The sequence below is a fragment of the Ochotona curzoniae genome, unplaced genomic scaffold (assembly GCF_017591425.1).
Source record: "Ochotona curzoniae isolate NIBS_2020 unplaced genomic scaffold, NIBS_Ocur_1.0 contig_883, whole genome shotgun sequence".
In the NCBI taxonomy this organism is placed as follows: Eukaryota; Metazoa; Chordata; class Mammalia; order Lagomorpha; family Ochotonidae; genus Ochotona; species Ochotona curzoniae.
In genome coordinates, this window is record NW_024466599.1 from 69,063,574 (window position 1) to 69,091,362 (window position 27,789).

General features: G+C 42.1%; 1 protein-coding gene across 1 annotated transcript in view; it reads left to right on the forward strand.

Moving 5' to 3' along the window:
* The window catches only part of VWA3B (von Willebrand factor A domain containing 3B), a 231,064-nt gene that overhangs the window by 106,998 nt on the left and 96,277 nt on the right, over window positions 1–27,789 (forward strand). Inside the window, exons 11-14 of the mRNA XM_040994133.1 lie at window positions 1,957–2,095; window positions 3,277–3,408; window positions 18,407–18,505; window positions 25,683–25,865. Of these exons, the coding sequence (XP_040850067.1) occupies window positions 1,957–2,095; window positions 3,277–3,408; window positions 18,407–18,505; window positions 25,683–25,865 (553 nt within the window). The remainder of the gene's footprint in view (window positions 1–1,956; window positions 2,096–3,276; window positions 3,409–18,406; window positions 18,506–25,682; window positions 25,866–27,789) is intronic.

Sequence of the window (27,789 nt, forward strand, 5' to 3'; positions counted from 1 at the left end):
GTTACTTGGGCCATTTTCTGCTGCTTTCCCAGGTATGTTAGTGGGGAGCTTAATCAGAAGTAGAACGGCTGGAATTTGAATTGGTGCCACCCCTGTGTGTTGCTGGCATCACAGGCAGCAGCTTAACTGATTGCATCACAGCACTGGCCCCATGATTCAGTTTTATATATATATATATATATGTATGTATTTTTTAAAGATTTATTTATTTTTATTGGAAAGGCAGATCAGATTTATGGAGAGAAGAAGAGACAGAAAGATCTTTCATCCCTTGTATCACTCCCCAAATGGCACCATGCCAGAGTTGAGCCAATCTGAAGCAAGGAGCTTTTGTTTTTGGTGATGTTTACATAGTTGATTGGGGTGGGAGGGTCAAGGATTAGGGGAAAGTGAGACCATTGTTTCCAGATTTTTCTTTTTCTTCTTCCTGTATCTGCAGTAAAAGGAGAAATAATGGGAGAAACCACACCAAGATTCCCAACTGCCTCAGTACCTGGGGATGGGGGACAGCCATCCAGTGTCATCCTAGGGTCCCTGAAGTAGAGCACGCACCAAGGGTTCCACTCAAGTGGTTTTTATAGTTCTGAAATGCTGTTGATCTTGTCGATCCAAAGATGAGGAAATTCTTCCAGTGTTGATTTGCTGACACAGTAATTCCAGAGTCTCCATTTGCCCAAATATTTGCTGTCAACACTTGGCTGGGGTAATTGACCAATTTAATCTGTCCTCTTTCCTCTGCTATGGTACCAGATGTCCTCTGTGGGCCCCAAATGGGCCATATCCTCCATGTGCATCTGAGCATGCCGTCCACTGCCCCATCTTAGCCACTGAGGAGGCCCAGTTCTGACACATTCACTTCATGGTCAGTCCAGAGTAGATGCCAGATACTTTAAATTTTATATTATTGAGTAGTGGATTTTATTGCATATATTAAATATATATACATATTATGGTATATATACATATTCTATGGTATAATTGGAGACAATTTGAACTCTCTAGGACTTGTTTTTAAGTTACGTTAGCATGAGTCCAAGATGGCCTTTAGTTAAAAGTTAGTTTGAGTCTATTACTAAGACCATGACCTCTTGAGAACTCTTCTTGCTGCCCTATAAATTAACGAGGTGTTCCCCCACTGGCTGATTGGGTGATAAACTTTGTGTAAACTCTGAGGCATTTGATCCATCCTCTTCATTTTGGTGGATTGGTGTTTGGCTTCAGTATCTTCTTCACACACATGCCTTGGTCAACACTCAGACTCTCTAGGGCACACGTCTGAAGTCTCTGGAGCATGTTGTTTCTCCATCTCTTATTTTCTATCGCTTCCCACTCCTTCTATGCTGTAACCTCTTCTTTAGTATTTTCTCCCAGTAAAGTCTAACTTCCTTAGCCTTGCTAACCTCTGTACTCAAATTTAAATAGGTTATTTTTGTTCCTCTTTTCCCCACCTCTGTCTCCCAGGCTTCTGCTGTAACCAGATGTTTCATTGACATCCTGTGACAGGCACCTGAACATGGATGGGGAAAGCAGTCCCTACTGTCGCTAGGTTATCATTCCCAAGCTTACTTGAGGCTTTAGGAATGTGCTCGGTCTACCAGACTGACTGTACACAGAGCAAATAGTCTGAGGTCAGATCTGAAGGCTTCAAGATACCAGTTATTTACTTCACTGTTGAGTTTGACCATCACATTGGATTTATTTTTATGACATACTCGTTTTCTGACTTCTGTTTTACTTGGGTTGATGTTAGATCATGGAATGAGGGGATGATAAGAATATAAACTTAAACATAGGATTTTCTACAGAACAACTTCAATGTGAATAAATCCCACACTGAAAAGTGGACAATAAACCATACCCCACAGCCATGGACTCTGTAGATGTGTCTGTAAGTTCTCAGCAAGTGGCTCTTGTTGCCCATGACCTCTGTTCACTTTCAGTCTATTTCCTGCTTAGGATTACACGGCTGCAGAACAGAAGTCAACGCCTCTTTGGAAAAGCAGATCATGAGTGTGTCTATGTTCTCATTGACACATCACACTCAATGAAGAGCAAATTGGACTTGGTGAAGGACAAAATCATTCAGTTCATACAGGTTAGATGAAAACTGGTTCACGCATTAGGGGGCCTGTGCATTTTCAGTGGTCATTGTCTGTGGTGGTTGTAAACACTGGAAAGAGAAGTTTTGCACTTGAAATCTGCATTTCTCCCTTGCAGGCAGACCTTCATTTCTTTACAGATCCTTTCTGTGACATCTGGGCTGCCTCAGGGAGTTCCACCATCCATTGCTTCAGGTTTTCTCCATCCAAACGTCTGGTTTACAGAGACCTCCCCCTATGGTTTCCAGATGCCCTTCATCTTGAAATTGGATCCCCAGGGAAGGATGTGTATGCACAAGCCCCAGAGTAGACAGCATGGAAGGAATGAAAGCTGTCTGGGAGCTCGAAATTCTTCTCCCTGTATGACTTAGAGCAGGTGGCTCTGGTGTGGTGGGCATCATCATAGTGCTATCACTAGCCTAAGAAATATTGGTGTAAGCATGAATTAAAAATAATAGTAACAATGTTTGAGAAATACAAAACACAAATTTTTAATTAGACCAATCTCTCCCAGAGATACAATGGATTGCTGGAAGGCAAATGAATCAGTCTGTAACCAGCTAAAAGTTTTATCCAAAAGAGGATAAATGAAATGATAGCATTCTGAATTTTTGTTATTAAAAAATATTGTTTTTAGACCCCTCTCCACAGATGTGCCTCCCCTCATGGGGTGCTTGGTGTGATACCAAAAAACTGTTCCCCTTCCCAAGACCATATGAACACAGGCAGTATGGAGGGGCAGTCTCTCCCGCAGACACAAAAATGGAAGGCAGAAACATTCCCCATTCTCCTACCTTTCCCAGTAGTAATAGTTCATTGGAATTGAAAGCTAAATTTATTTTCTGCAAGATTTTGAAATCAATCATACTTTTTTTCTACGAAAGTATTTTCCACAAACTGGTTGAAGATTCTTCATATGTAAACTTATATTTGATATGTAAAATATAGCCATGGATACATACGTACATTTGTAAAGGGTTTAACATCCAAACTGTGCCTAAGTTTTACTTAAATGCCTTTTGTAATAGAAAAGATTTTTCTCTTCTGAATATAACTTATAGCTTTTAGGACTGAAAATTGATATCCTAGTGATTAGAATTCATCAAGCTGTTAGTTTTTCTAGACCCTTTCTCACATTTAAGTAGTTTTATGATTAAATAATAATTTTCTTTCACAGGAACAACTGAAACACAAAAATAAATTCAATTTTGTGAAATTTGATGGTCAAGCAGTTGCTTGGCGGAAAAAGCTTGCTGAAATCAATGAAGAAAATTTGGAGGAGGCTCAGTCCTGGATTAGAAATATTAAGGTAAAATGGAGACGCAACCTGGGAGAGTAAGTGGGAGTTTCCCAGCTGCACTGAATTGACTCACGGTATAGAAGTTCTTTTTTTTTTTTTTTTATTGTTGCTTACATTATATTATGTAGTACAGTTTTATAGGCGCTGGGGATCCCCCCCACCCCTCCCATACCCCTCCCCCCATGGTGGATTCCTCCACCTTGTTGCATAACCATAGTTCAAGTTCAGTTGAGATTCATTGCTTGCAAACACATGCCTAGCATAAAGTTCAGCGTCTTATTGTCCAGATAAGTTCAGTGGCCTCTTGGGGAGACCTTCTATGGTCTGAAGATAGGTCTAACAGAGTAAAGATCCAGTCAGTTAAAAGCCCCAACAAGGCCTCAGTATCATTATACAACATTATGGAATTAATTGACATAGTATTGGGTAAACAATATGTTAAAAATAATGCAAGTTCCATTCTTCGAAACATCTGGGTTGAGACAGTATCAATGACAGGTTCAAAAAATAACAAACCACCAAACAAAAAATTACAGGTTAAATCAAGGCAAACATGTGGTATCTAATCTTTTGGGATTCGCTCATTTCCCTTAGCATTATAGTTTCCAGTTGTGCCCATTTAGCCACAAAGAACTGCATTTTGTTTTTTTTAATAGCTGAGTAGTATTCCATGGAGTAGATGAACCAAAGCTTTCTTATCCAATCTTCTGCTGATGGGCATTTCGGTTGCTTCCATGTTTTCGCAATTACTGATTGTGCTGCAATGAACATAGGGATGCATGTTGGTTTGTCGTAAAACAGGTGTTTTGGATATATTCCTAGGAGTGCTATTGCTGGGTCATATGGTATGCAGATTTTGAGTTGTTTGAGTGTTCTCCAGACTGATTTCCATAAAGGCTGTAGCAATTTGCAGCTCCACCAGCAGTGGAGTAGGGTTCCCTTTTCCCCGCATCCTCGCCAGCAAGCGTCGTTGGTGTTCTTGTTTATGTGGGCCAATCTTACTGGTGTTAGGTGGTACCTCAACGATGTTTTAATTTGGATTTCCCTTATTGCTAGGGAGCTGGAACATTTTTTCATATGTTTGTTTGCCATTTGGACTTGTTCCTTTGTGAAATGTTTGCCCATTTCCCGTGCCCATTTCTTGAGTGGCTTGTTTGTTTTGGTTTTTTGGTTGTTTTGAAGTTCTTTGTATATCCTGGAAATTAGCCCCCTATCGCCTATATCGTGTGCAAAGATCTTCTCCCACTCTGTGGGTTGCTTTTTTACTTTGTTGATTGTTTCCCTTGCTGTACAGAAGCTTCTTAGTTTGATGAGGTCCCATTTGTTTATTCTGTTCTCAACTGCTATTGCTTTTGGTGTCCTTCTTAGAAAGTCGGTACCTACTCCTAGGTCTTGCAGGGTATTTCCTACATTTTCTTGCAAGAGTTTGAAGGTTTCTGGATGTAGGTTTAGGTCTTTTATCCATGTAGATTGGATCTTAGTGTATGGTGATAGATGTGGGTCTATCTTTTTGTTTCTACAGGCTATCAGCCAGTTGTCCCAACAACATTTACTAAAGAGTCCTTCCCACTTGCTTAAGCTGTCATTGGTCTTTTTGTCAAAGATTAATTGGCTGTATCTGTGTGGATTCCCTTTTGGTGCTTCTATTCTATTCCATTGATCTTCCTTTCTGTCTTTGTGCCAGTACCAGGCTGTTTTGATAACCACTGCTCTATAGTATGTCCAGAGGTCCGGGATTGTGATTCCCCCTGCTAACTTCTTATTTTTCAGGATGGTTCTAGCTATTCGTGGTTTTTTGTGTTTCCAGATGAACTTTTGAATCATTGTATCCAGTTCCGTGAAGAATGTTTTGGGCAATTTGATTGGAATTGCGTTGAAAATGTATATTGCTTGTGGTAGTATAGACATTTTAATGATATTGATTTTGCCTATCCAGGAGCACGGGATGTTATTCCATCTTTTGAGGTTTTGTTCAATTTCCTTTTTAAATAGTTTGTAGTTTTCTTCGAATAGGTCTCCTACACTTTTGGTTAGATTTATTCCCAAATACTTCATACTTCTCTCTGCTATTTTGAATGGTATCCTGTTGGTTAGATCTTCTTCCATCTTGGTGTTATTTGCGTACACTATGGCTGTTGATTTTCGTTCGTTAATTTTGTACCCCGCCACTCTGCCAAACTCTCGTATAAGTTCTAGCAGTTTCTGTATTGAGTCTCCTGGTTTTTCTATGTATAGGATTATGTCATCTGCATATAGTGAAAGCTTGACTTCTTCGTTTCCTATACGTATGCCTTTGATTTCTTTTTCTTGTCTTATGGCCTCTGCAAGTACCTCTAGGACTATGTTGAATAGCAGTGGCGATAGTGGGCACCCTTGTCTTGTTCCAGATCTCAGTGGGAAGGGTTCTAGCTTTTCTCCATTCAGTATGATACTGGCGTTGGGTTTTTCATAAATTGCTTTAATTATGTTGTGGATTTTCCCATCTATGCCTACTTTGGCTAGAGTTTTTAGCATGAAGAGGTGTTGGATTTTGTCGAAAGCTTTTTCTGCATCTATTGAAACTATTATGTGGTTCTTGTTTTGCAGTTTTTGGATATGGTTTATAACATTTATGGATTTCCGAATGTTGAACCATCCCTGCATTCCAGGGATGAATCCTACTTGATCCGGATGAATGATCTGTCTGATGATTTTTTGAATTCTATTGGCTAGGATTTTGTTGAGGAGGAATATTTTGAGCTCTTAGGAAGGCAATGGCTTCACAAAGGTAGTCATTTTGTTTACAAAAGTCATCATTAAAGCAGTCTCAGCCATTAATATCTTAAAGTTTAGATAAAACCTCTATTCATAGTACTGTATTTCCAGATCTGCCCTTGGCTCAAATCAGCCGCTTTATGAGAACAAATTTAAAAATACCGTATAATTTTCTTTTTACTAAAGCATGCAGATTTATTCCTTGCAAAATTCTATTACTGTTATAGAAGAAATTTTTAAAATGTATTTATATAGTAAAGATTTATTTTTATTGGAAAATCAGATATACAGAGAGGAGGAGAGACAGAGGGGAAGATCTTCCATCTGCTGATTCACTACCCAAGTGACTGCAGAGGCTGGAGTTAAGCCAATCCAAAGTCAGGAGCCTGGAGCCTCTTCCGGGTTTCCCATGCAGGTGCAGAGTCCCAAGGCTTTGGGCCGTCCTCAACTGCGTTCCCAGGCCACAAGCAGGGAGCTGGATAGGAAACAGGGCCACCAGGATTAGAACTAGCATTCATATGGGATCCTGACGCTTGCAAAGCAAGAACTGTAGCCACTAGGCTAGGGCACAGGCCCTCTAGAAGATACTCTTAGCAGATGGCTTCATTCAAAAGTGATGAACTTGTTGGAAACATACAGTGTAATCTCACAGGCATAATCATTCCTAAGGCTGGGACAGTGCCTGCCAAGTATTTGCCAGGGATGGGGTTGGGGAACTCCTGGGAAACGGTTGCTAGGAGAGCAGGTATCAGACCATCATCCCTGGGGTTCTCTCCCTGACTCCCCCCTCCCCCCCCCTCACCATCTTGTCAATACAGCTCTATCAGTTGACTCATCCAACAATGACTGTTGTGTATCCAAATCCTGCAGAAGGCTTTTGTTTTGCTTTTACATTTTAAATCTGAGATAAACTTAGATTGCAGGAAAGAGTTGTGAAAATAATACAATAATGTTCTTCTTATGTTTCAAGAACTAATGTCACGGTACATTTATATATTTAAATAATGTGTTATTTATCTGATGGGAAGACACACACACATACACACAGCTCTCATTAGCTTTCTACTTTACTGAATGTCTGGAAAGAACAGGACTGGACCAAGTCAAATATGGGAGCTGGGAACTCAATCTAGGACTCCCATGTATGTGAAAAAGAGATCCAGCTACTTTAGCCATCACCCACTGCCTCCCAGAGCTGCACCAGCAGGAAGCTCCATTACGAGTAATATTGAGATCAAAGTCAGGCCCTCCTATATGGGACAAAGTAGAAGTAGGAGCCTTAGCCAGTGTCTTGCCTTTTAGGCCAATTGCCTGTTACATCTAGTTGCATCTAGTCTCATTCAGTCTCTGGCAATTCCTCAGCCTATCTGACCTTGATATTGCTGAAGACTACTGCTTCGATTTTGTATAATATTTTCTTATGATTGAATTTGCGTTACAAATCTGGGAAAAGGATATCATAAAGGTGATGTGCCCTGTCATGTGATGTAAATTAGCCTTATTATCAGTGATATTATTTTGATTAGTTAGTTCAGATAGCATCTGCCAGAATTTGTCCATGTTACATTACATTATATTTTGCTTTGCAAGCAATAAATGTTTTAGAGAAAATACTTTGAGAACACAAATGTCTTTCATCTCTTAAACTTTGCATGCAGAGGTAAGTTGTCCCAGTAGCAATTATTAGTGGACTGATGTGAATTTTTTGTTTTTTTTTTTTCATTCCTTTACCATGTGCTTATTGAAATTCTATTATAAAGAAGTTTTCCTCTTTTTAAAAATTTAATCTAATTTTTAAGCCATCACTTATTCCATCTAATTTTTTAAAAATATATTTATTTTATTCTTTATTGGAAAGACAGATTTACAGAGAGGAGAGACAGAGAGAAAGATCTTCCATCAGCTGGTTCACTCCCCAAGTGGCCACAATAGCCAGATCTGCAGCCAGGAGCCCCTTCTGGGTATTGCATGTGGGTACACGGTCCTAAGGCTTTGGGCCGTCCTTGACTGCTTTCCCAGCCACAATCAGGGAGCTGGGATGGAAAGTGGGGCTGCTGGGATTAGAACTGGTGCCCATATGAGATGCTGGTGTGTTCAAGGTGAGGACTTTAGTCGCTAGGCCACCACAACGGGCCCTATTATTATTTTTTTAATAGTAGGTAATGTTACATTAGGAAATTTAGAAACCAAGTTTGCGCACCTAGATGTGTTCTTGATTTGATACCTGTATGAATTAATCATGAGCCACAACTTTGTAACCTATTACCCCATTTGTAACTTCTTTGTGATGATTATGTCTTCAGTGATGTGTTCACGCATATACAAAGTGATTTCAGAATTGCTAGCTCACACCCCATGGAGAAACAGAATGATCAGAATCTAATATTCTTCTTCTCTTTAGCTTTACTGTATCCTATTTACAGAAAACTGTTTTTTCAAAGTTTTAAGTTCAGAAACTTTCTTACTGATCCTATCAGTGTAGTTACACCATTCATTAGTGATGCAGTTAGAACCATTGGTACAGGCTGCATCCCATTTTGGGTCGCCACCCCCCCACCCAGATTATTTGAATCTTACTCTAATTTGTATGCAGTGGTGACCACTTTTTTGATGTATGATTGTATGGATTTTGACAATGTACACAGTTACGTATCTATCATGGACCAGAAAGAACAGTCCTATGATCCGCAGGATTTCCTCTGGTGTCACTTTGTAGTCATTTCTCCCCTCTTCTGGTACCCATGTGGTTATTTCTCTATACTTACACTTTTTCTTTTCCAGAATATCAGAAAAATAGCACTATGCAATGTAATAACATTGATTTGGAATTGCGTTAAGCTTATAGCTCTAATTAAGAAGCATTGACATCTTTGCTGTGTTGATTCCTTCAATTACTGAAGAAATTAGTACTTTAATAATGAAGTCCTAAGCATTTCATTTCCTTTGGAGCAATTGTAAATAATGCTGCATTTTGAAATACTTAATTACTGCCATCTGTTTAAAAAGCAGAGTAACACAGAGAGAGGAGGGAGAGATCTTCTATCTAGTCATTTGCTCTCTAAAAGTCCACAACAATGGGGGTAGGCAAGGCCAAAGCCAGGAACCTAAAGTTCCAAACAGGTCTCCCATGTGGTTAGCAGGGGCCCAAGGTCCTGGGTCATCATGTGCTGCCTCCCAGGACATGTTAGCAGGCAGCTGGATTGGAAGTAGAGTAGCCAGGACTCTGTTTTGGTGATGCAGGTGTCTCAAGCAAAGGCCTACCCCACTATACCACCATGCTTGCCTCGATATTACATTTTAATCTTGATTTCCACTTGTTCATTGTCAGTATATAGAAATGCAAGTGATTTTTGCTTGTTGATCTTATATCTTTCAACCTTACTGGGCTTACTTAATCTAAGAGTTATGTGTGTGTGTGTATCTTGGGATTTTCTGTACGGACAACTGGAAAGTCTGTAAACAGAGAGGATTCTGTTTGTTTGTTTGTTTTTCTTCTGATCTCTAGGGCTTTTATTATTCTGCTTTATCGCAGTGGCTAGAACTTCCAGTACAATGTTGGATAAGCTGATAAGAACAGACTTACTTACCTTCTTCCTAACCATTAAGGGAGAAAATTGTGTTTCACCACTGAGTGTGATATTAGTCAGATCTTGTGTACATTTTCTGTATGAGAATGTGAAAATTCCTTTCCATTTCAGTTACTCTGTGTGTGTGTGTTTGAGAGAGAGAGGCACACATATTATTTTTGTCTGGCTTGAGTATCAGTGTAACAGAGGCCTCGTAAAATTAGTTGGAAAGTATTCCCTCTTCTCTTCTTTTAAGATTTATTTACTTTTATTGAAAGACAGATATACAGAGAAGAGGAGAGACAGAGAGGAAGATCTTCCTTCTGCTGGTTCGCTCCCCAAGTGGCCACAATTGTTAGAGCTGAGCTAATCAGAGCCATGCGGGTGCGGGGTCCCAAGGTCCTGTATTCCACTGCTTTCCTAGGAGCTGGATGGGAAATGGGGCTGGATGGGATATGAACTGGTGCCTATATGGGATCCTGGGCATGCAAGGCAGGACTTTAGCCACTGGGCTACCACACTAGGCCCTCTTATTTTCTTGATTAGACTGTGTAAAACTTGTGTTAATTCTTTTTTGAATGTTTGATAAAATTCTTCAACCTGTTCATATTCAGCTTAAGCTTTTTTTTAAGAGACTTTTAAATAATAAATTCAATTTTAAAATAGGTATAGTAATGTTCAGGTTATCTTTTTATCTTGAAGTTTTAGTAGCTTGTGAGTTTAGAGAAATTGTTCCAACTTCTAAGCTGTCACATTTATATGCATAACCTTTTTTAAAAAGATTTATTTTATTTTTATTCCAAAGTTAGATACACAGAGAGGATGAGAGACAGAAAAAAAGATCCTCCATCTGCTGATTCACTCCCGAAGTGACTGCAACAGCCGGTGCTACAGCAATCTGAAGCCAGGAGCCAGGAATTTCCTCCAGGTCTCCCATGCTGATGCAGGGTCCCAAGACCTTGGGCTGTGCTCAACTGCTTTCCCAGGTCACAGGCAGGGAGTTGGATGGGAAGTGGAACTGCCGGGATTAGAACTGGCGCCCATATGGGATCCCAGCCCTTTCAAGATGAGGACTTTAGCTGCTAGGCCACTGCACCAAGGCCCACATAACCTTGTGAAAAAAGGTTTTTCTGTTGCTGTTGTTGCTTATTTGAAAGTCAGAGTTTAACAAACTTTAAAGAAGAGACAGGAGGAGTGATCTTCCATTCTCTGGTTTACTCCCCAAAAGGCCACAGTGGCCAGGGCTAGGCCAGGAACCAGGAGCTTCTTCCAGGTCTCCCCTGTGCGTGAGGGACCCAAGTTTGTGGGCCATCATCCTCTGTTGTCTCAGGCACATTACCAGTGAACTTGAAAATGGGGCAGGCGGGACCTGAACCAGTGGCATATAGGATGCAGTGCTACAGGCAGCAACTTTACCCGTTAGACCCTAATGCCAGTCTGGAGTATAAAGTTTTTAATAATCTCTTATTATCTCTTAATGACTGTAAGAGCTGTGAAGGTATACCCTGTTTTGTACTTAATATTGATGATTTGTATCTTTTTTCTTTATCTTATGGATCTTACTAGAGATTTCTCAATTTTATTGATTTTTGTTAACAGCGAATCCTTTGTTTCAATAATTTTATCCATTATTTTGTTATTTGAATTTCATTTACTTCTACCTTTTGTTTACTTTGAAGTTTATTTTGTTCTTCTTGTTATAGGTTCTTGAGGCAGGAACATAGGTTATTGTTCTGAGATTTTATTCTTTTCTAATGTAAAATTGCAGTAAAATAAATTTCCCTGTTAGCACTGTGTAGTTTTCATCCCACAACTTTAAATGCTTTTGCTTAATTTTGATTCAATTCTTTATAATTTTAATTTTGTTTATAATTTATTTTACACACCATGAATTAAAGCATTTCTTTAATTTTTGTGTGTCCCAGTTTTTCGCATAATCTTTCTGTTACTGATTTCTGATGCAGCTCTGCTGTGGTCAAAGGCATACTTTGACCTCAGTTTGGTATGGGTTTGTGACTCCAGATTCAGTGTAATGGTGTGACAGTTCCATGTCTGTTTGAAAAGAATATATTCTGTATTAATTAGATCTGATTAGTTTATGGTATGATATAACCTATAGTTTTATTGATTGTTTAGTTGTTTTGTACGCCACTTTGAATAAACTATTGAGAACCCTAACTCTGTATTGTTCCAGTTTTAGTATATGTGCTGCCGAAGGGAGCACTGAAAACCCCAACTCTAAGTTTTGATTTACCTGTTTTTATTCTTAGCTCCTTCGGCTTTTGTGTTACAAATTTTAAAGTTCAGTTGCTTTTTTTTTTTTTTTTGCATGCACACTTAGGACTGCTTTCCTCTTTGTTGATTGAACCTTTTATCACCATGTAGTAGTATCTCATTTGTCTCTAGTGATTTTTTTTGCTTTTCAACTCTATGTGGTGTTAACATAGTTGTGCATTAAAAAAAAATTTTTTTTTGCATTTCAGCAAAAAAAAAAAAGTTTCCTTATACCATAGAGTAAAATATGTGGCAAAAATAGATTTTTGAAAAATTTATTTTTTTTTAATATTGTTTACATAGTTGAGAAGGAAGCATGCCCATGTGGGCCTCTGATTAGGGTGGAGAGGGGTCAGGTACAAAGGAAGGTAGGTGGGACACGTTTCAGTCTACTTTTTCCTCCTGTGTCCGTAGGGGAGAAAAGGGTGGGGCCCACTTCCTACTGTCAAATCATGTCAGCACCTGGGGACAGGGAATGGTCCTTTGGTGACACTTAGAGACTCTGATGTGGGGAAGAGTGTTCCAAGGGTGTTGCTTAAGTGATTTTGATAGTTCTGTGACATTGTTGGTTTTATTGCCAGGGTGGAGAAAATCTTTCTATGGTCTATTGGTTGACAAAGTCTACCTTATCCACCTTAGTGCATCCACAGACCCTGGAGCATGTTGCAAAGCTTGGCCAGGAGAGTCATCTAACCTATCCTGCTTTCTGTCCTCTGATGAGGCAGTTGATGTTCTCTGCTGGCCTAGATGAGCTGGCTGTCATGTCGCCCTTGTGTATCTGGACATGCTGTTTGCTGCACAAGGACCAGCAATTTAGGAGTCCTAATCCCAACACATGCACTCCAAGGTCAACCACACATCTTGTGACTTTCCCTGTGGCTGGGATTTGAATCCAGTGGTCTAGCTGAGGAGTCCCATAAGAAATCTCACCTGGGGTAACCTCAGACTTGACTATTGTGTGTGACAGCCAGTCAAGGTCAAGTTCAGTCTGTCACTTGCATCTTCCAACCAAGTAATGCAACTGTCTGGCCAGTTCCACCCCAGTCCCATCTCTTATGCAAAGTGACAGGTGCTGCAGCCCAGTCCAGCCAGCCTGCCACAGACCCAATCCTCATGCATACCCGTGGGTACTGCAGCCTACTTGGGGTGACACCCAAAACCCCATCAGACCTGCCCTTGTCCCAGTTTTTGTGTATACCAACCTCTGCTGTATCCTAGTCCAGCCCACCCTTCATCCCATCCAGCTTTCATGCACAACCATAGGTGCTGTGGCTTAGCTAGGCCTGACCAGCCTTCTGACCTGCCCCTCATGAATGCTGTGAGGTGCTGCCACTTTGTCCTGACTGGCTCACCCCTCGATCTTGTTCCTGTGCTCACCAGCAGTAGGTACAGCCCAGCAGGAGAGTGCCCACAGTTCTCCTGCCAGGCATGCTCCCAACCCTACATTTTGCGTTTGCCAGGGAGTATTGTGATCCAGCTTGACATGCCTTGCATCTAGATCCAGCTTAACTTTCCAGTGGATATCATGGCCTAGCTTGGCTGTCCTGTACCCATTCTGGCTTTCCTGGACACCACTGGGTGTGACAGCCTAGCCCAACCTGGCCCACCTCCAGCCCTAACTCTCCCCAGGGGGTACAGCAGCCTCACCCAGCATAGCCCATGCCCAGACCTCTCGAACTGGCAGATGTTGCGGTTCAGCGCAGCCTGACATGTGCCCTTTCCTGACTTTCACTCCTGCCAGTGTATATTGTGGTTTGACCCTGCCCAGCCTGCTCCCATACCTGGCTTATATGTATGCCTACTAGTGTTGCAGGCCACCCAGTCTATGTTTTTGCTAGTCTTGGGCTCACCAGCAGGAACTACAGCCTAGCAGGGGAGTCTCCCGAAACTCCCCTTATCAAGCACATTCAAAGCAATGGATCTTGCATGTGTTGGCAGTTGCTGCTACCTATACTGGCATCATTGATAGGTACTACAGTCTAGCCCAACTGGCCCACACTGATTCTGGGCACTACAGTCTATCCTGACCCATCCCATCCACATTCTGACTCTTACAAGCACCAGCAGGTGCTGGTATCTTGCCCAGTCTGGTTTGCCCCCAGACTGAACTCTCACACTTAACAACAGGAGCTGCATCCTAGCAGGGGAGTCCTGAGAGTTAGTTCCTCTATCCAGCTGAGTCCCAGACCCAGATCTTGCATGCTGGTGAGTGCTTCGATCAGCCTGGTATGGCCCACCCACAGTGTAAGTATTGCAGCCTGGCTCAGCTGGGCACAGCCCACACCCTGACTTGGTTCTCATGTGTGCCAGCAAGTGCTATGTACTGGCCCATCCTAGCCTGGCCATAGACCTGGCCCACACGAATGCTGAGAGGTACTGCAGCCCTACCTGACCTGGCACATCCCCAACTTTGGCTCTGTGCTTCTCAGTAGGAGCTGTAGACAAGCTGAGGAGTTCCCCAAGTTCTCCTACCAGACCTGTTCCCAGCAATGATTCTCATTTGTGCTGGAGGTGTAGCAACCATGTGTGGCATGATCTGCCCTCAGTCCTGGCCTCTGCCTGGGCTGGGAGGTGCTGTAGCCTTTCCCTGCCCAACCTCTTTCCACCCCAGCCCCCTCAAGTGTCACGGAGTTCCTGTCAGGTGAATTCTGTGATCCAGCCTGGCTTAGCCTGTCACCATACCTAGCTCTCTGCACAAACCAGTGGATGCTGCAGTCCCACAGCAAGCAAATCCACAATTCCCATATAAAACCTGTCCCCACATGGGGTTCTCTTGTGTTTTGGTGGGTGCTGTGGCCCAAGCTGTCATAGCCTACTCTCTGCTCCAACACTCATGGGCAGATTTTGCAGCTTAACCCAGCCAGCCATGCCTACCAACCATAGCATTTGTGAGCACCAGCAGGTGGTGAGCAATACTATTTAGCTCAGCCCATGTGTTCTATGTGGGTAGATGCTTTGGCCTGACCCAGAGATGCCCACTAGTTCCCACCCCTCAGAAACACTCTATCTAAGCTCCCCCAATTACCTTCAAGTGTAGGGGCCCAGTCCTGGGAAGACCCCAGGATTCACTCCTCCCTTGTTAACATGCCCTCAGCTGCTCCCACTGCAATACATCTCCTGACCCCCTTCCCTGGGCATTCTGCAGCCTCCCCACATAGGGACCAGAGAAGCATGTCCTGGCCCAGCATTCACTTATCTCCAAAAACAAAAAACAACAATGAGAGAGAGAAAGAGAGAGAGAGAGAAGAAAAGAACAAGCAACTACACTGGTATATTTGTATTGCTAATGCAAATTTGGCACTAACCAGGTTTAGAATGCCCACCAGCTACTGGCAGTGGGAGCGTTTCTTCCAGCAGTGTAACACTTGTGTAGGCACAAGGTAATCTAGGCTTTGCCTTCAGCTGGGGAATAGATCTTGGTTCATGATGGTTGTCACCACTATCGCTTTCTGTGCTTTCTTATTGTAAGAACTTTGGCAGTGTGGAACGACCTGGTGAATCAGGAACAAGATAGTAACCTGGGGCGCCTACTGTCATTTCTGCATCTACCCACCCAAAATGCTCATCTTTTAATAATCTACTCCACCCTCTTCACCATGAGTTGCCTTTAGCTTCCCACTCAGAGCAAGATACATCCTACACCGGGCATGATCTGTTATAGCTTTTTGCTTAGAATTGGGTGGCGATTTCCTTGGCCTGCAGCACCATTCTGTGAAGCCCCACTCAGGATAAAGAGTTTGATCTGGTTTTGTAAGTTATGTCCCAGAGCTTTCAAAATGCTGGGCATTTGGTACTTAAGTGCTACTAAATATCTGCTGGAATGGAAGGGAATAAAGCCAAATTAATGAGGCCCATGTGAAAACAACTAGATGAGTCAGAGCTTAGAATTTCCCATGTGTGTCTGGGTGCAAGGAATTCAATGTGGGGAGCATCTAAGGCATTTTGTGAGGATCTGGAGATGTGTTGGGTGGAGAGATTGGATATTTTTCATTCCTCTGGCTGTCAATCGGCCGCCTTGCTCTGAAAACAAGCCTGTTCACTCTACAGATGTTGAAAGTTCTAATGGCCTTTTCATAAAAGTATGAGAAATGTGACCCACGTACCATCAATCAAAATAACATTTAGACTTTTTTTAAAGTCGTATTTATTTAGTTGAAAGGCAGAACGATGGGTGCGGGAGATAGATGGACCGGAGCACAGAGAAAGAAATCTTCCATCCACTGGTTCCTGTTCCAAATGCCTTTAACAACTAGGGCTGGGCCAACCAGAAGCCAGGAGCTAGGAATTCCATCCAGTCTCTCACATGGGCGACAGGAACTCAAGTACTTGGGCCGTGAGCCTCTGTCTCCCTGATACATTAACACGAAACTGAATTCTCTGATCTAGTGAAGATGGGACTAGAACCCAAGCACTCTGATGTGGGGCGCTGGTGTCTGGAGCCGCAGCTAACCCACTTCTCCACAGCACTTGTGCCAACCTCTGCATTTTGATTTGAGAGACAATGACCCAAAGTGGTGGGCCTAACAAGTAGAAGTGTGGCAGTGGTGATGGATACAGGTGGATATAGCTCAGGCTGCCACTGATTCATGGCTGATGCTCCCCGTGTCAACAGTGGGCAAGTCTAGCTCCAGTGCTTAGTGTTGGGGCTGCTGAGGCCCCGCCAGGCGGCTCTGCAGTAGGATTTGGGATCTTGCTTCAGGTAGGAGGTCCCAAGTGAGGTTCTCATGCCCTCTTGTTGAGCCTGTGATCCAGACTCTTGCCCTTTACATAAATTCAGCTGATCACAGTGGGTTTTCTTGCTTACTGAGATACTCAAACTGAGATGAAGAGGAAGTTCAGGCACCTTCTGGACAGCTCAGAGTCCTCTGTATCTTATTCCTGACATTCCGGTATGGGTCATTTTACGTGTTACAGAGAATACATTCCAGTGAATTTATATTTATCCAAATACTAATTCCTTTCCATGTTGATTAAGTATTCTGGAGATTTTCTAATTTGTATTGTTTCATATAGCCACAAACCTATCATTAGGTTCTCTTGATATGCAATGTATATATTCTATGAATTTTGTTTTTATATGAAGATGGTTTGTGGATTTTTAAAAAAGATTTATTTATTTTTATTGGAAAGTCAGATATACAGAGGAAAGGATAGACAAATAGGAAGATCTTCTGTCTGCTGAGTCACTCCCCAAGTGGCCACATCAGCCAGAGCTGAGCTGATCTGAAGCCATGAGCCTGGAGCCTCTTCCGGGTCTCCCATGTAGGTATAAGGTCCCAAAGCTAGGCCACAAGCTGGATGGGAAGCAGGGCTGCTGGGATTAGAACTGGGGCCCATATGGGAATCCGGGCATGCAAGATGAGTGCATTAGCTGCTAGGCTACCGCACCAGGTCCATGGAGAGTATTTTTATTGAAACTATGTGTAAGAGAGACATTGAGCGATAACTTACTCCTTTTGATTGTTTTTAGTTTGATTTCAACAATTTCTTGTTTATTTATTCCTGTCATAACTAAAGCAAAATATTTGGAGTCTTCTATTTAACCTCATGTCTTCACATGAGGATTATATACCTGCACTTGAAGATATATTCCACTAGGCCTGTGTGAAATCAGGTCATATTACATATGTCCATGTGTCTGTTATGTTGCTAACAATGCTGCACTCATATTTGGTAAATATTGGTGTCATGAATAAATCCTGGTTTGAAACAAACATAATCCCTACCAGAGTATATGCACGCTATGTGTTTAAGTTCCATTGGCAGCTGAGTGAACAATAAAAGAGTTGGCATTGCATAAAAATACACAGAGACAAAATTACATTAAGATCTCTCAAGACAGGATATCTTCAGTTCCGACTTCTCAAAGTTCTTGGACTGCCAGGGTAGAAACTTTAAAGATGTATTTATTTTTTAAATATGTATTTAAAAAATTTTTTTCTTAGAAAGGTAGATTTATAGAGAGAAAGAGAGAAAGAGAAAAGGATCTTCTGTCTACTGGGTCACGCCCCAAGTGGCCACAGCAGCCAGAGCTGAGCCAGTCCAAAGCCAGGTCTCCCATGTGGGTGCAGGATCCCAAGGCCTTGGGCCATCCTTTACTGCTTTCCCAGGCCACAAGCAGGGAGCTGGATGGGAAGTAGGGCAGCTGGGACACAAACCAGTACCCATATGGGATCTCAGCTCGTTCAAGGCAAGGATTTAGCCACTGAGCCATCATGCTGGGCCCCAGGATAGACTTTTATAGCATACCTAGAGATGTTGTTTCCTAGATTCCCTGGGCTATAGTTATTATTTCAGCATAGTCCTAATTTGTCTTTGGTTTATCAATATCCTGTCTTTCTTTTCTTTCTGGAAGTAGAAATTTAGTTCCACTTCTTGATGAGATTCAAATATGTCCTTTCTCTTTTCTGCAGGTTGGAAGTACCACAAACACCCTGAATGCCCTACAGATTGCTTTTGCTGATAAAGAAACACAGGCCATCTACCTTCTAACAGATGGGAGACCTGATCAGGTACTGAGCAAAATAAGAAACAAAAATGAATGCTCAGAGTGGGTTTGGATGGGGATGGGGCTCTTTCAATGGACATTGAGAACTGTTTAGGCTTCTTTGACCTGGAGGCTCAGAACAGGATGGGAAAACACACAAAGGACCCCTTTTGTCTAGGGTCAGCCTGCAGAGAATTTATGTGACAGTGGAGTTGTCTGGTTAATATGACGCACACAGGCCTGGAGACCAACGCCAAGACAGAGGTCTGCTTTTCATTGAACACTGGCTTCTATTTTATTACAGACTGAGAGCAGGGGAGGAGATTCTTTCATTTTTTTTTCCCCTCTGAGAACTCTGAATCTAAACATGTCAGTGCACAATGTCACAGGTTTTACCTCTAATTTTAGCTTCTTCTTCATTTAAAACAAAAGCATGTCTTTCTAGTGAGTGAAATGTTCTTTGTTTTGTTTAACCTGACTGAGGAAAAAAAAAAATCACTGAAAAGTTTTAGAAGAATCTGTTTGGTCTTTAAGCTTTGTGAATGAAAGATGAGTGCTCCAGACTTTAAATAAATACAAGGATTTTTCAAGCCAGCACAATGTAAAGTAAGCACCGGAGTGAATTAGTATCAACTGTGTCCTTCCTCATAAAATGTTTGCATATGCAGACTGCTACGCAAATATCCTAAAATATCCTGCGTCAAATGGTTCAGGGACTAAATAGTAAAGCAGCAGGATTTTATTTTTATTTATTTATTTATTTTTACTATAGTTTCACATTCCTGACAAAGAGGCAGCGTTTAAAGTTTATTTTGCTTTGGGGTGATTTTCCTACCATCCTCATTGTATTTGCCCTTCAGAAGCAGTTGATTGTGTCTCTCATGCTCCATGTGTGGTGCCAAGGTTTGACACGACCAGGACAGAGTATCTTGATCCTATCTTAGGGAAAGCTTATGTTCCAGGAGAATGTGTAGATGTACAGAGTTAACTGTGATATAATACAGGGAACAAATTGCCCTGATTGTGTCTAGGAGCACAAAGTCACGAATTCTGCTGTATAAGATGGAGAGAAGATAGAAGATGCTTCCACTGAGGAGGGAACGTTTGAGCTGTGTCAAGAAGGAGGAGAAGGAAATTCCTGAACAGGGTAGACCACTAGTGTCCTGGACAGAAAGGGCAGAGATGTGGCAGCACAAGGGGGTGCTAGGAAGAGTAAGCTGAAGGCAGGGCAGTGGTGGAAGAACATCATAGTAAGGTATAAAGTTATTGATGGGAAGGTGCTTGAATGCCTTGTCGAAAGGGAAGGCCCTGGGGCTGGCATTGAGGTGCCATCTGTGATGCCAGCATCCCTTATAAGTGCTCTTTCCCATCTAAGCTGTTTCACTTCTGATTCAGTTCCCTACTAATGGCTTGGGAAAGCAGCTGAAGATGGTCCAAGTCCTTGAGCCCATTCCACCCATGTGTGAGACTCAGGTGGAGCCCAAGGATCCTGGCTTTGATCTGGCCCAAGTCTGGCTGTTACAGCCATTTAGGGAGTGGACCAGTGAATGGAAGATCACTTTCACCAAGCACTATAACTTTGTCTTTCAAACACATAAACTCTGAGAGGCGAATTGGTTTGTCCCATCCATCTGTGCATTAGGAAGGAACCCTAGCAGGAGCTTGAGAAGGCTGGCACTGCGAGAGCTGGTGTGGACCTGGCCTTGGGCAGTAGCAGCGCAACAGGCAGGAGGTGACTGTCTTCAGAGATGGGACAGGATGTGGTGACCAGCGGGAGAGCAGGGAGTGGCAGGTCCAAGGAGAAGGCAAGAACAGGGCAGAAAGGAGTCCAGATGACCAAGTTCTGGTTTATGATGCATGTACTATTTCACTGGAAGGATTTAAAGTTAAGGAGCAAGCTTAGGGGTTGCTGGTGAAGGAAGCTGAATTTATGCAACTGTAGTCACATGGCTATCCTTGGAAATTCAAAGGGAACTTCAGAAAGCTTATGAATAGGTGCAATTAAAAGATAAGTTTATTACATTGCAAGAAATTTTGAAATATATATTTAATAATACACATTTACTATACATACATATGCACATTTTCTATAAATATATATTTATATTTAATAATGTACATTTTGATGAATATTTTCAAGACCGTCTCAGCCACCCAGGTGAGGTTGGAGTTTAGGAAAGATGTGTGCTGGAGATTCTAATTTAAGAGTCATCTAGGGCCCGGCGCTGTGGCGCAGTGGTTAAGGTCCTCGCCTTGCACGCCCCGGGATCCCATATGGGCGCCGGTTCTATCCCTGCAGCCCCGCTTCCATTCCAGCTCCCTGCCTGTGGCCCGGGAGCTTTGGGACCCTGCACCCGCGTGGGAGACCTGGAAGAGGCTCCTGGCTTCGGATCGGCATAGCATCAGCCGTTGCACTCACTTGGGGAGTGAATCATCGGACGGAAGATCTTCCTCTCTGTCTCTCCTCTCTGTATATCCGCCTTTCCAATAAAAAAAATAATAAAAATAAATCTTAAAAAAAAAAAGAGTCATCTAGTGCCCAGGCAGTCTTTTTCTTTTCAATGAACTCTTGCTGGTTTCTAAAAATTGCTTATACCACAAGCAGTTTAGAAAAAGCATAAAAAGAAAAATTTATACAATTCAATTTTGCTTTCCTTTTTTTTATCTAATGTGTTACATGCATTTTTCCAAGTCATGAGAAATGAGAAGCATCATCCTCAATGACTGCATCATATTCCACTAAACAGAGTCAATAAGACTTTGATAAGCATTGACTTTGGATAGCAATACATTTATAGTGTGAACCATAAAGGTACAAAAGGCCATTTAAAGGGAATTCTTCCTCAGCTCTGTTACCAGCTAAGAGGCAACTTACGCCTCCAGTTTATTGCATCTCCTTCCAAATACTTTATATTATGCAAGTAGAAATGAACCTGCACATATTTAAAAACACTAATGTTAGCATAATATAAATATATTATATATATAATCATAAAAGAATATAGATTGCATCCTATCACTTCATAGAGGACTTTTTTTTTTGGTTCTATTATAGGGCTAATCTATCATTTACTTACCCATCCTCCTGGAGATGGGCATTTAGACTGCTTTCAATCTTGCTTCCATTATACTGAATATTGCAAAAGGAACTATATGATACATCAGTTTAAACATATATGGTATAAATTTTGAGAAGTGAATTATATCAAAAGATAAATATGTAAAGAATTTTTATTTCTTCATTGAACTGACAAAATGAGAGAGGAGGGCAGAGAGAAAGAGAGTGAGTGCACTGTCATCCCTGGTTCACTCCCCAGCTGCCCACAAAGGTTGGCGATGAGCTGGACCACATCCAGGAGTGGGAATTCACATCTCTCACAGGAGCGGCAGGAGCCTAAGCATTTGAGCCATCAGTGCCAACCCCCAGGACTTGAGTTACCAGGAAGCTGGAGTTAGGAGCCAGGGCTGCCTTTTGAACCCAGGTTCTCCCATGCAGGATAGGTGTCTTAACTGCTAGGCTAAATGTCTGCCCCCATATTGTCATACATTCTATTGGATACCTCCCAATAGTCCCGCAAAGAATACCCCCACCAGCAGTGTGTTGAGAAGGACTCTTGATTTACAGTATGTCAGGGACTTGCAAGAGTCTGGAATCTCTCAATAGTGTGTACAAAATACATTCACAATTTCCTGGAAAGAAGATCAGAAAATTTCTCCAGATTCTTACAGGTCTGTGATCACTTACATTTTACAAATCAGAACATGATGATGTTGGTGTCTAAATAGGCAAATCACGTTAACCATAAGTGATTAGATCTTAAAAATTTTTGCATTCATATTTGTTTTTTTAACATGTGCAGTCTATTTATTTTGTATTATCTCTTGGAGTTCTTCAAAAGAGCAATAAGACTCTGGCATTTGATAGTTCTGTTTTATGAGGAATATATTAAGGTGTGCCTATACTCTGGTAGTTTTTCTTTATTATTATTCTCACTGACTTTGTAGGTACTGAATATGTAAGACCAATGTTACTGTTTCAAGTATTTGACAGGATTTCTATTGGAAGAACACAGAAAGATGTAGATGCCAACTTGTTGCTAGATTATTAAGTGTATAATGTAGCATCATAAACTGAGATAAAGCCTTGATATTACTCAAGTCAAAGGAATTGTAGAAGTGAATTTTCATGGAAAGAGAATCAGATATAGAGTAGACATCAGTGGGAGTGTGTTGTCGTGAACTGCTACAGAAACCAGCCCAACTCTGGCTGTGGTCATTTGGGGACTTCGTCAAAGTTAGGGGCTTGCCCTGACAGAAATTAAGAAAATGAATGAGGTAAGACACCTGCACCCTCTGTACAAAGCCAGGTGGAGAAAGCTGAATAGGCTGAGTAGGAGTGCTGGGAGACGGCAAAGCACTGGGTAATTAACTTGCACCCACAGTGCTCTTTCAGGCAGCAAGGAGAACCAGGTTCTTACCTTGCTGCTCCAAGTTGATGTTAGTGGTGGAAGGTCCACTGTTGGTACATCTGATCGGACTCAGAGGAGGGACCCAGGGAAAATCATGCAGCTGTACTGCCGGACCTCCTCTTAGGGCCTGAGGGAGTTGGCAGCCTCCCAAGGTGTGTCCTAAGGGCTGCCAGAGCTGAGAAAGCTTTCTTTGCTGTTACACAGGAGCTGGACAGGGAGTGACTCTTCCCCCTCCACATCCTGCAGGAGCTTCTGGAGGAGGGTAGAGGGAAGGGTCAGGATCAGTCAGGCTGAGAGATGGGATGTTTACTTCAACTTAGAGCTACTGCTGCTTTTCAAACTTCCTGGGGACATGGGAGCACAGCAGTGGCTATTTCCCCTTGCTGAAATGGAGCCCCCTCTGCAGTTAAGTGCAGCCCACCCTCTGTCCAGCTTTCCCAAGCTACATGGGGGCACTGGAACATCATGTAGGTATAGTACAGAGGGGCCACCTGGGGCAGGGTACGAGTAGGGGCTTGCAACAAGGCATGTGATAGTCACTTTTCTTTTTTGCTGTGTGGACTGATGGAAATAATTCTAAGAGCAGATGCTCATCCCCAGCTGTGTGGTACCCACACAGTACTAAATCAGTGTTTCTTTCCTTTCCCAAACAACTCACCTGTAAGTCAATGTAGGAGTAGTTTATGGCTAGCAGTATATCAAACCAACAGTATATAGGTCTAGACTGTGGGAATGGTGGGCATTAGCCAGCAGTCCCTAGTGAAAAAAGGGGGGCATTAGTGATAGTATGAATCATGTCAAATTGTTGTAGAAAGGATGCAAGCAAAGACATAGCAGAACTCTTAGTGTCTATGAGCATCAGGAGCCCAGCAATGGAAGCTGAGGTGAAGAGAGGGAGGCAGCAGTGAAAGGCTTTGCTTTCTCCTGGCAGTTGATGAGATAAATGGGGCCAGCTCTTTAGCTAACCATCTAGGTTGGATTGATGTTTAGTAGGGAACTAGATGATGGTGAAAAGAGAGAGGAGAATGATGGTGATGATGAACTTACAGGCAGGAATGTGCTTGAGACTGCAGCCACAGGGAACATGGCTGGGTGTAAATGATGGCTGGGTTGAAAACAGACCCTTGAAGACCATCTAACTGTCATCTTCTCTAGGCTGTGTGTGTATGTGTGTGTGTGTGTGTAGTGTGCACGTGTGCACACTAGCACAAGGCCAGCATGTCATGAACCTAGAGTTCTCTTTTTCTTTCATAACCTTACGTTCCCAGGACTCCAGGGGAAAATGTATGAGGAAAGGTTTAAGGTCAAAGGGCAGGAAATGGCTAACAGAGCAAGCAAGTAGGGTCAGTGAAGAGGGTGTCGTAGCCCTGAAACCCACAATGGAAGGTGGGGCAGAACAATCTGAAATGCTTTCTCCTTGGTTCGGCTGTGATGGGGCATAGCAGGGGAATTCATCTTTCCTGAGTATCAAATGATGTTTCCTGAGAGTTGATACAAACCACATGGGAGAACAGACAATCTGATATTGATTCTAATGCCAGAAAGTGGGGTTGTATTCCAATTTTCTAGTGACCCCAGGACTACATGGTCTCTCTGAGCTTCCGTCTCTTGTGCATACTGTGTTGATAACAGTTGCATATTCCTAGAAAAAAAAGCAAGCATAGGCTGGCTAAAACAGTGGATGGGGTTCTGTTTATGCGGATAAGAGGCACAGTGGGCACAGTGGTGATTAGGCTCAGTTATACATCTATTTAAGCATGTCTCCCAGAAATAGGTTTCCTTTTTAACTTCATGCTTCACCATCTTTATGTAGAACTTGCACAGCATAGCTGCTTCAGGTAGGGTGTCTGTTTTCAAGGAGGGAGAGGGTGAGGGAGGGGGACTTGTACATCTAGTCTGGTGAAAACAAACCCCTCTCCCGAGCCTTCTCTCTGTGTCTTACCTTGCCAAGACTAGTTCACAAGGCTAGCTTCAGCTGCCAAAATGTCTCAGATACTAGATCTTGCGTGTGTGTCTCTGTGTTGTTGTTGTATTTTTTTTAAACTGGAACATTGCTTCTATGAAAAGGAAACCAGGTTTCTGAGAATAAAAAGGAGCGTAATCTCCATTTAGCAATTTTCCCATGACTACCTCACAAGGTGCTTGTTAGTGTTAAGTAGATCAGCATCCTCAAAGGATACTAGAAGGATGCTCAATAAAGTCTCTTCCCTTGTCCTCTGTGGGAAACAAGCTGCCCATAGCAATGTTAGGAGGAGGAAATTCCTGCTTGTTTGGAGATGCTTTTGAAGCCATAGTAAGAATTCAGAGACCATACTTTCTGGAATCCCAGTGGTCAGGATGTTCTGTCCATGGCTTCTGACCCCAGTACTTCAGATGACCTAAAACACAACCCAACACTTAACAAGTACAAACTCTAAGCTTATGTGACCTACAGGTGAGTGATTTGGTTAGTCAGATCTTTCTCCTAGCTTTCTTTTCCCACCAAAGCCTGAACTCCCAGATTGGAAGGGCTGTGTCTCATTGGTCTTTGTATGCTCCCTGCCTACGAACATTTGCTTTGTTTATTGAATTGAATTGACACACTTACAAGAGCTATTTGCCACTATATAATGAACTAGTATGTGAGAATTTCATGACCTATACCAAATACTAAGGATTTTCATGTCTTTTTTTTCCCCCCCTCTTTCTTTCTCTTTGCATCTCCCCTTTTCTCTCTAAAACTTGCCACTTCAGCCACCTGAAATGGTTCTGGATCAAGTCAGAATTTTTCAGAAAATCCCCATTTATGCCATCTCTTTCAACTACAATGATGAGATAGCAAATATATTTTTGAAAGAACTTGCTTCTTTGACTGGAGGAGAATTCCGTTCTTACAATTTTGGTGCCAAGGATCCTCTTCCTGCTGAATCTATTCAGGTAAAAGCTTGATGGGCTGAGAAGGGTGTTCTCACTGTAAGATAGATGCCCCAGACATCACCTTAGTTGGGAAAATCAGGAGTACAAAGGGAGAAGATTAACCACTCAGCAGTGAGTGTACCGGTACTTCTTAAGATGTAATCAAAGGGTGACCTGAGCTAGAGTAATAGTGGCAATGCAGATACTTCCCTGCTGCTAAGTCAGCATGTGAGCATAGAAGCTCAGAAATCCTAATTAATATGTCTTAGCTTTTTCCCTAAAATTTTGATTGTAGGATCCTCAAACATATACAAAAGTTCAAATGTATGGGCCCTCACATACCATCATTCAAAGTGAATGATTATCAACTTTTTGCCAAATCTGTGTTTTTGACAAAGATCCTAAGAATTGCAAAAATAAAGTTTGTTAACTATGTTGGATACAGATATTTGTGGGAAGCTCAGAAATGTCCTCTGACTTTTAGGTAATTGTCTCTAAACTTCTTATAGTATATAACCATGAGAGTGCTTTTGATAAAGCAGTTCTTTCTAATAGGTAAATGAGATAATGTAAATAAAAGATCTCTTCTCCAGTCCTCTGATCTTGGCCTGCCAAAGTGTGTTTTACAAATACCCTTATATCTTTCTTGAGAGAGTGGGTTTTTTTTTTTCTTATTTTATGTCCTGAGAATTCACCTTTTTTTTTAAAGATTTATTTTTATTATTATTTTTTAATTGGAAAGGCAGATATACAGAGAGGAGAGACAGAGAGGAAGATCTTCCGTCCGATGATTCACTCCCCAAGTGAGTGCAACGGCTGATGCTATGCCGATCCGAAGCCAGGAGCCTCTTCCAGGTCTCCCACGCTAGTGCAGGGTCCCAAAGCTTTGGGCCGTCCTTGACTGCTTTCCTGGGCCACAGGCAGGGAGCTGGATGGGAAGCGGGGCTGCCGGGATAGAACCAGCGCCCATATGGGATTCCGGGCGTGCAAGGCAAGGACCTTAACCACTGTGCCACCGCGCCAGGCCCGAGAAGTCACTTTAAATATGTGTGAAGTGGGTGCCGGGACAAGATAAAGTACCGGTCAGCGATTTTCCTGGGGAAGCTACCTGTTTCTGGGAAATGAACTATTCAAAAGGTTTGGAGGGAACAGTGCTCTGAGTTCCCACAGGAGCGGGAGTAGTGGCTGCTCCCGTCAGCCAGACTGCAGAACTTCACAATCCTTTTGGTATTGAGTCTTTCCTCAGCAGTAGAAAAAATGAAGCATTGCTCTAATTCAACCTGTGAAATCCTGACCACACGGTTCAAAGGATCTAACTGTTTGCAAATAACTTAATTGCACCTCAGAACAAATCCCGAGTACAATTATTGGAAAACAAAATCATTCGCTACTACAAAGTAAAGCTGGCGATGTGTAGAATCAGCCAAATATTACCAGGCATTCAAAAAGTGGGAAAACATAGTCCCATAATGGGAAGAAAAAAGAAAACTGAAATACTAAAGATTTACGTATTTATTTATTTTATTTGAAAGGCAGATTAAGAGAGAGAGAGAGAGATCTTCCTTCTGCTGATTCATTACCCAAATGGCTGCAATGTTAGTAGGGAGAGACATGGAAAGGGAGAAGTGACTTAGTCACAAAATAAACTTACAGAAGTGAAAAATACAAGTTGTGAGATAAAAAATACAAGCGATGAACAGTGGATTCAAAACCACACAACTGAGGATGAATGAACTGGGAAGCAGCAATTGAAATTATAAAAAATATAACACAGCAATGAAAGATAATTCATTCTAATTTTAGTATATGTGCTGCCAACGCGAGCACAGAAAGAGAAGTCAAACAAAAAACACATTTAAGAAAACAATATTAGCAAACTGTGAGAAGATTTAAGTAAGCTACAAAACATGTGATTGAAGCAGTAGCAGCCAAAATTTTTCCAAAT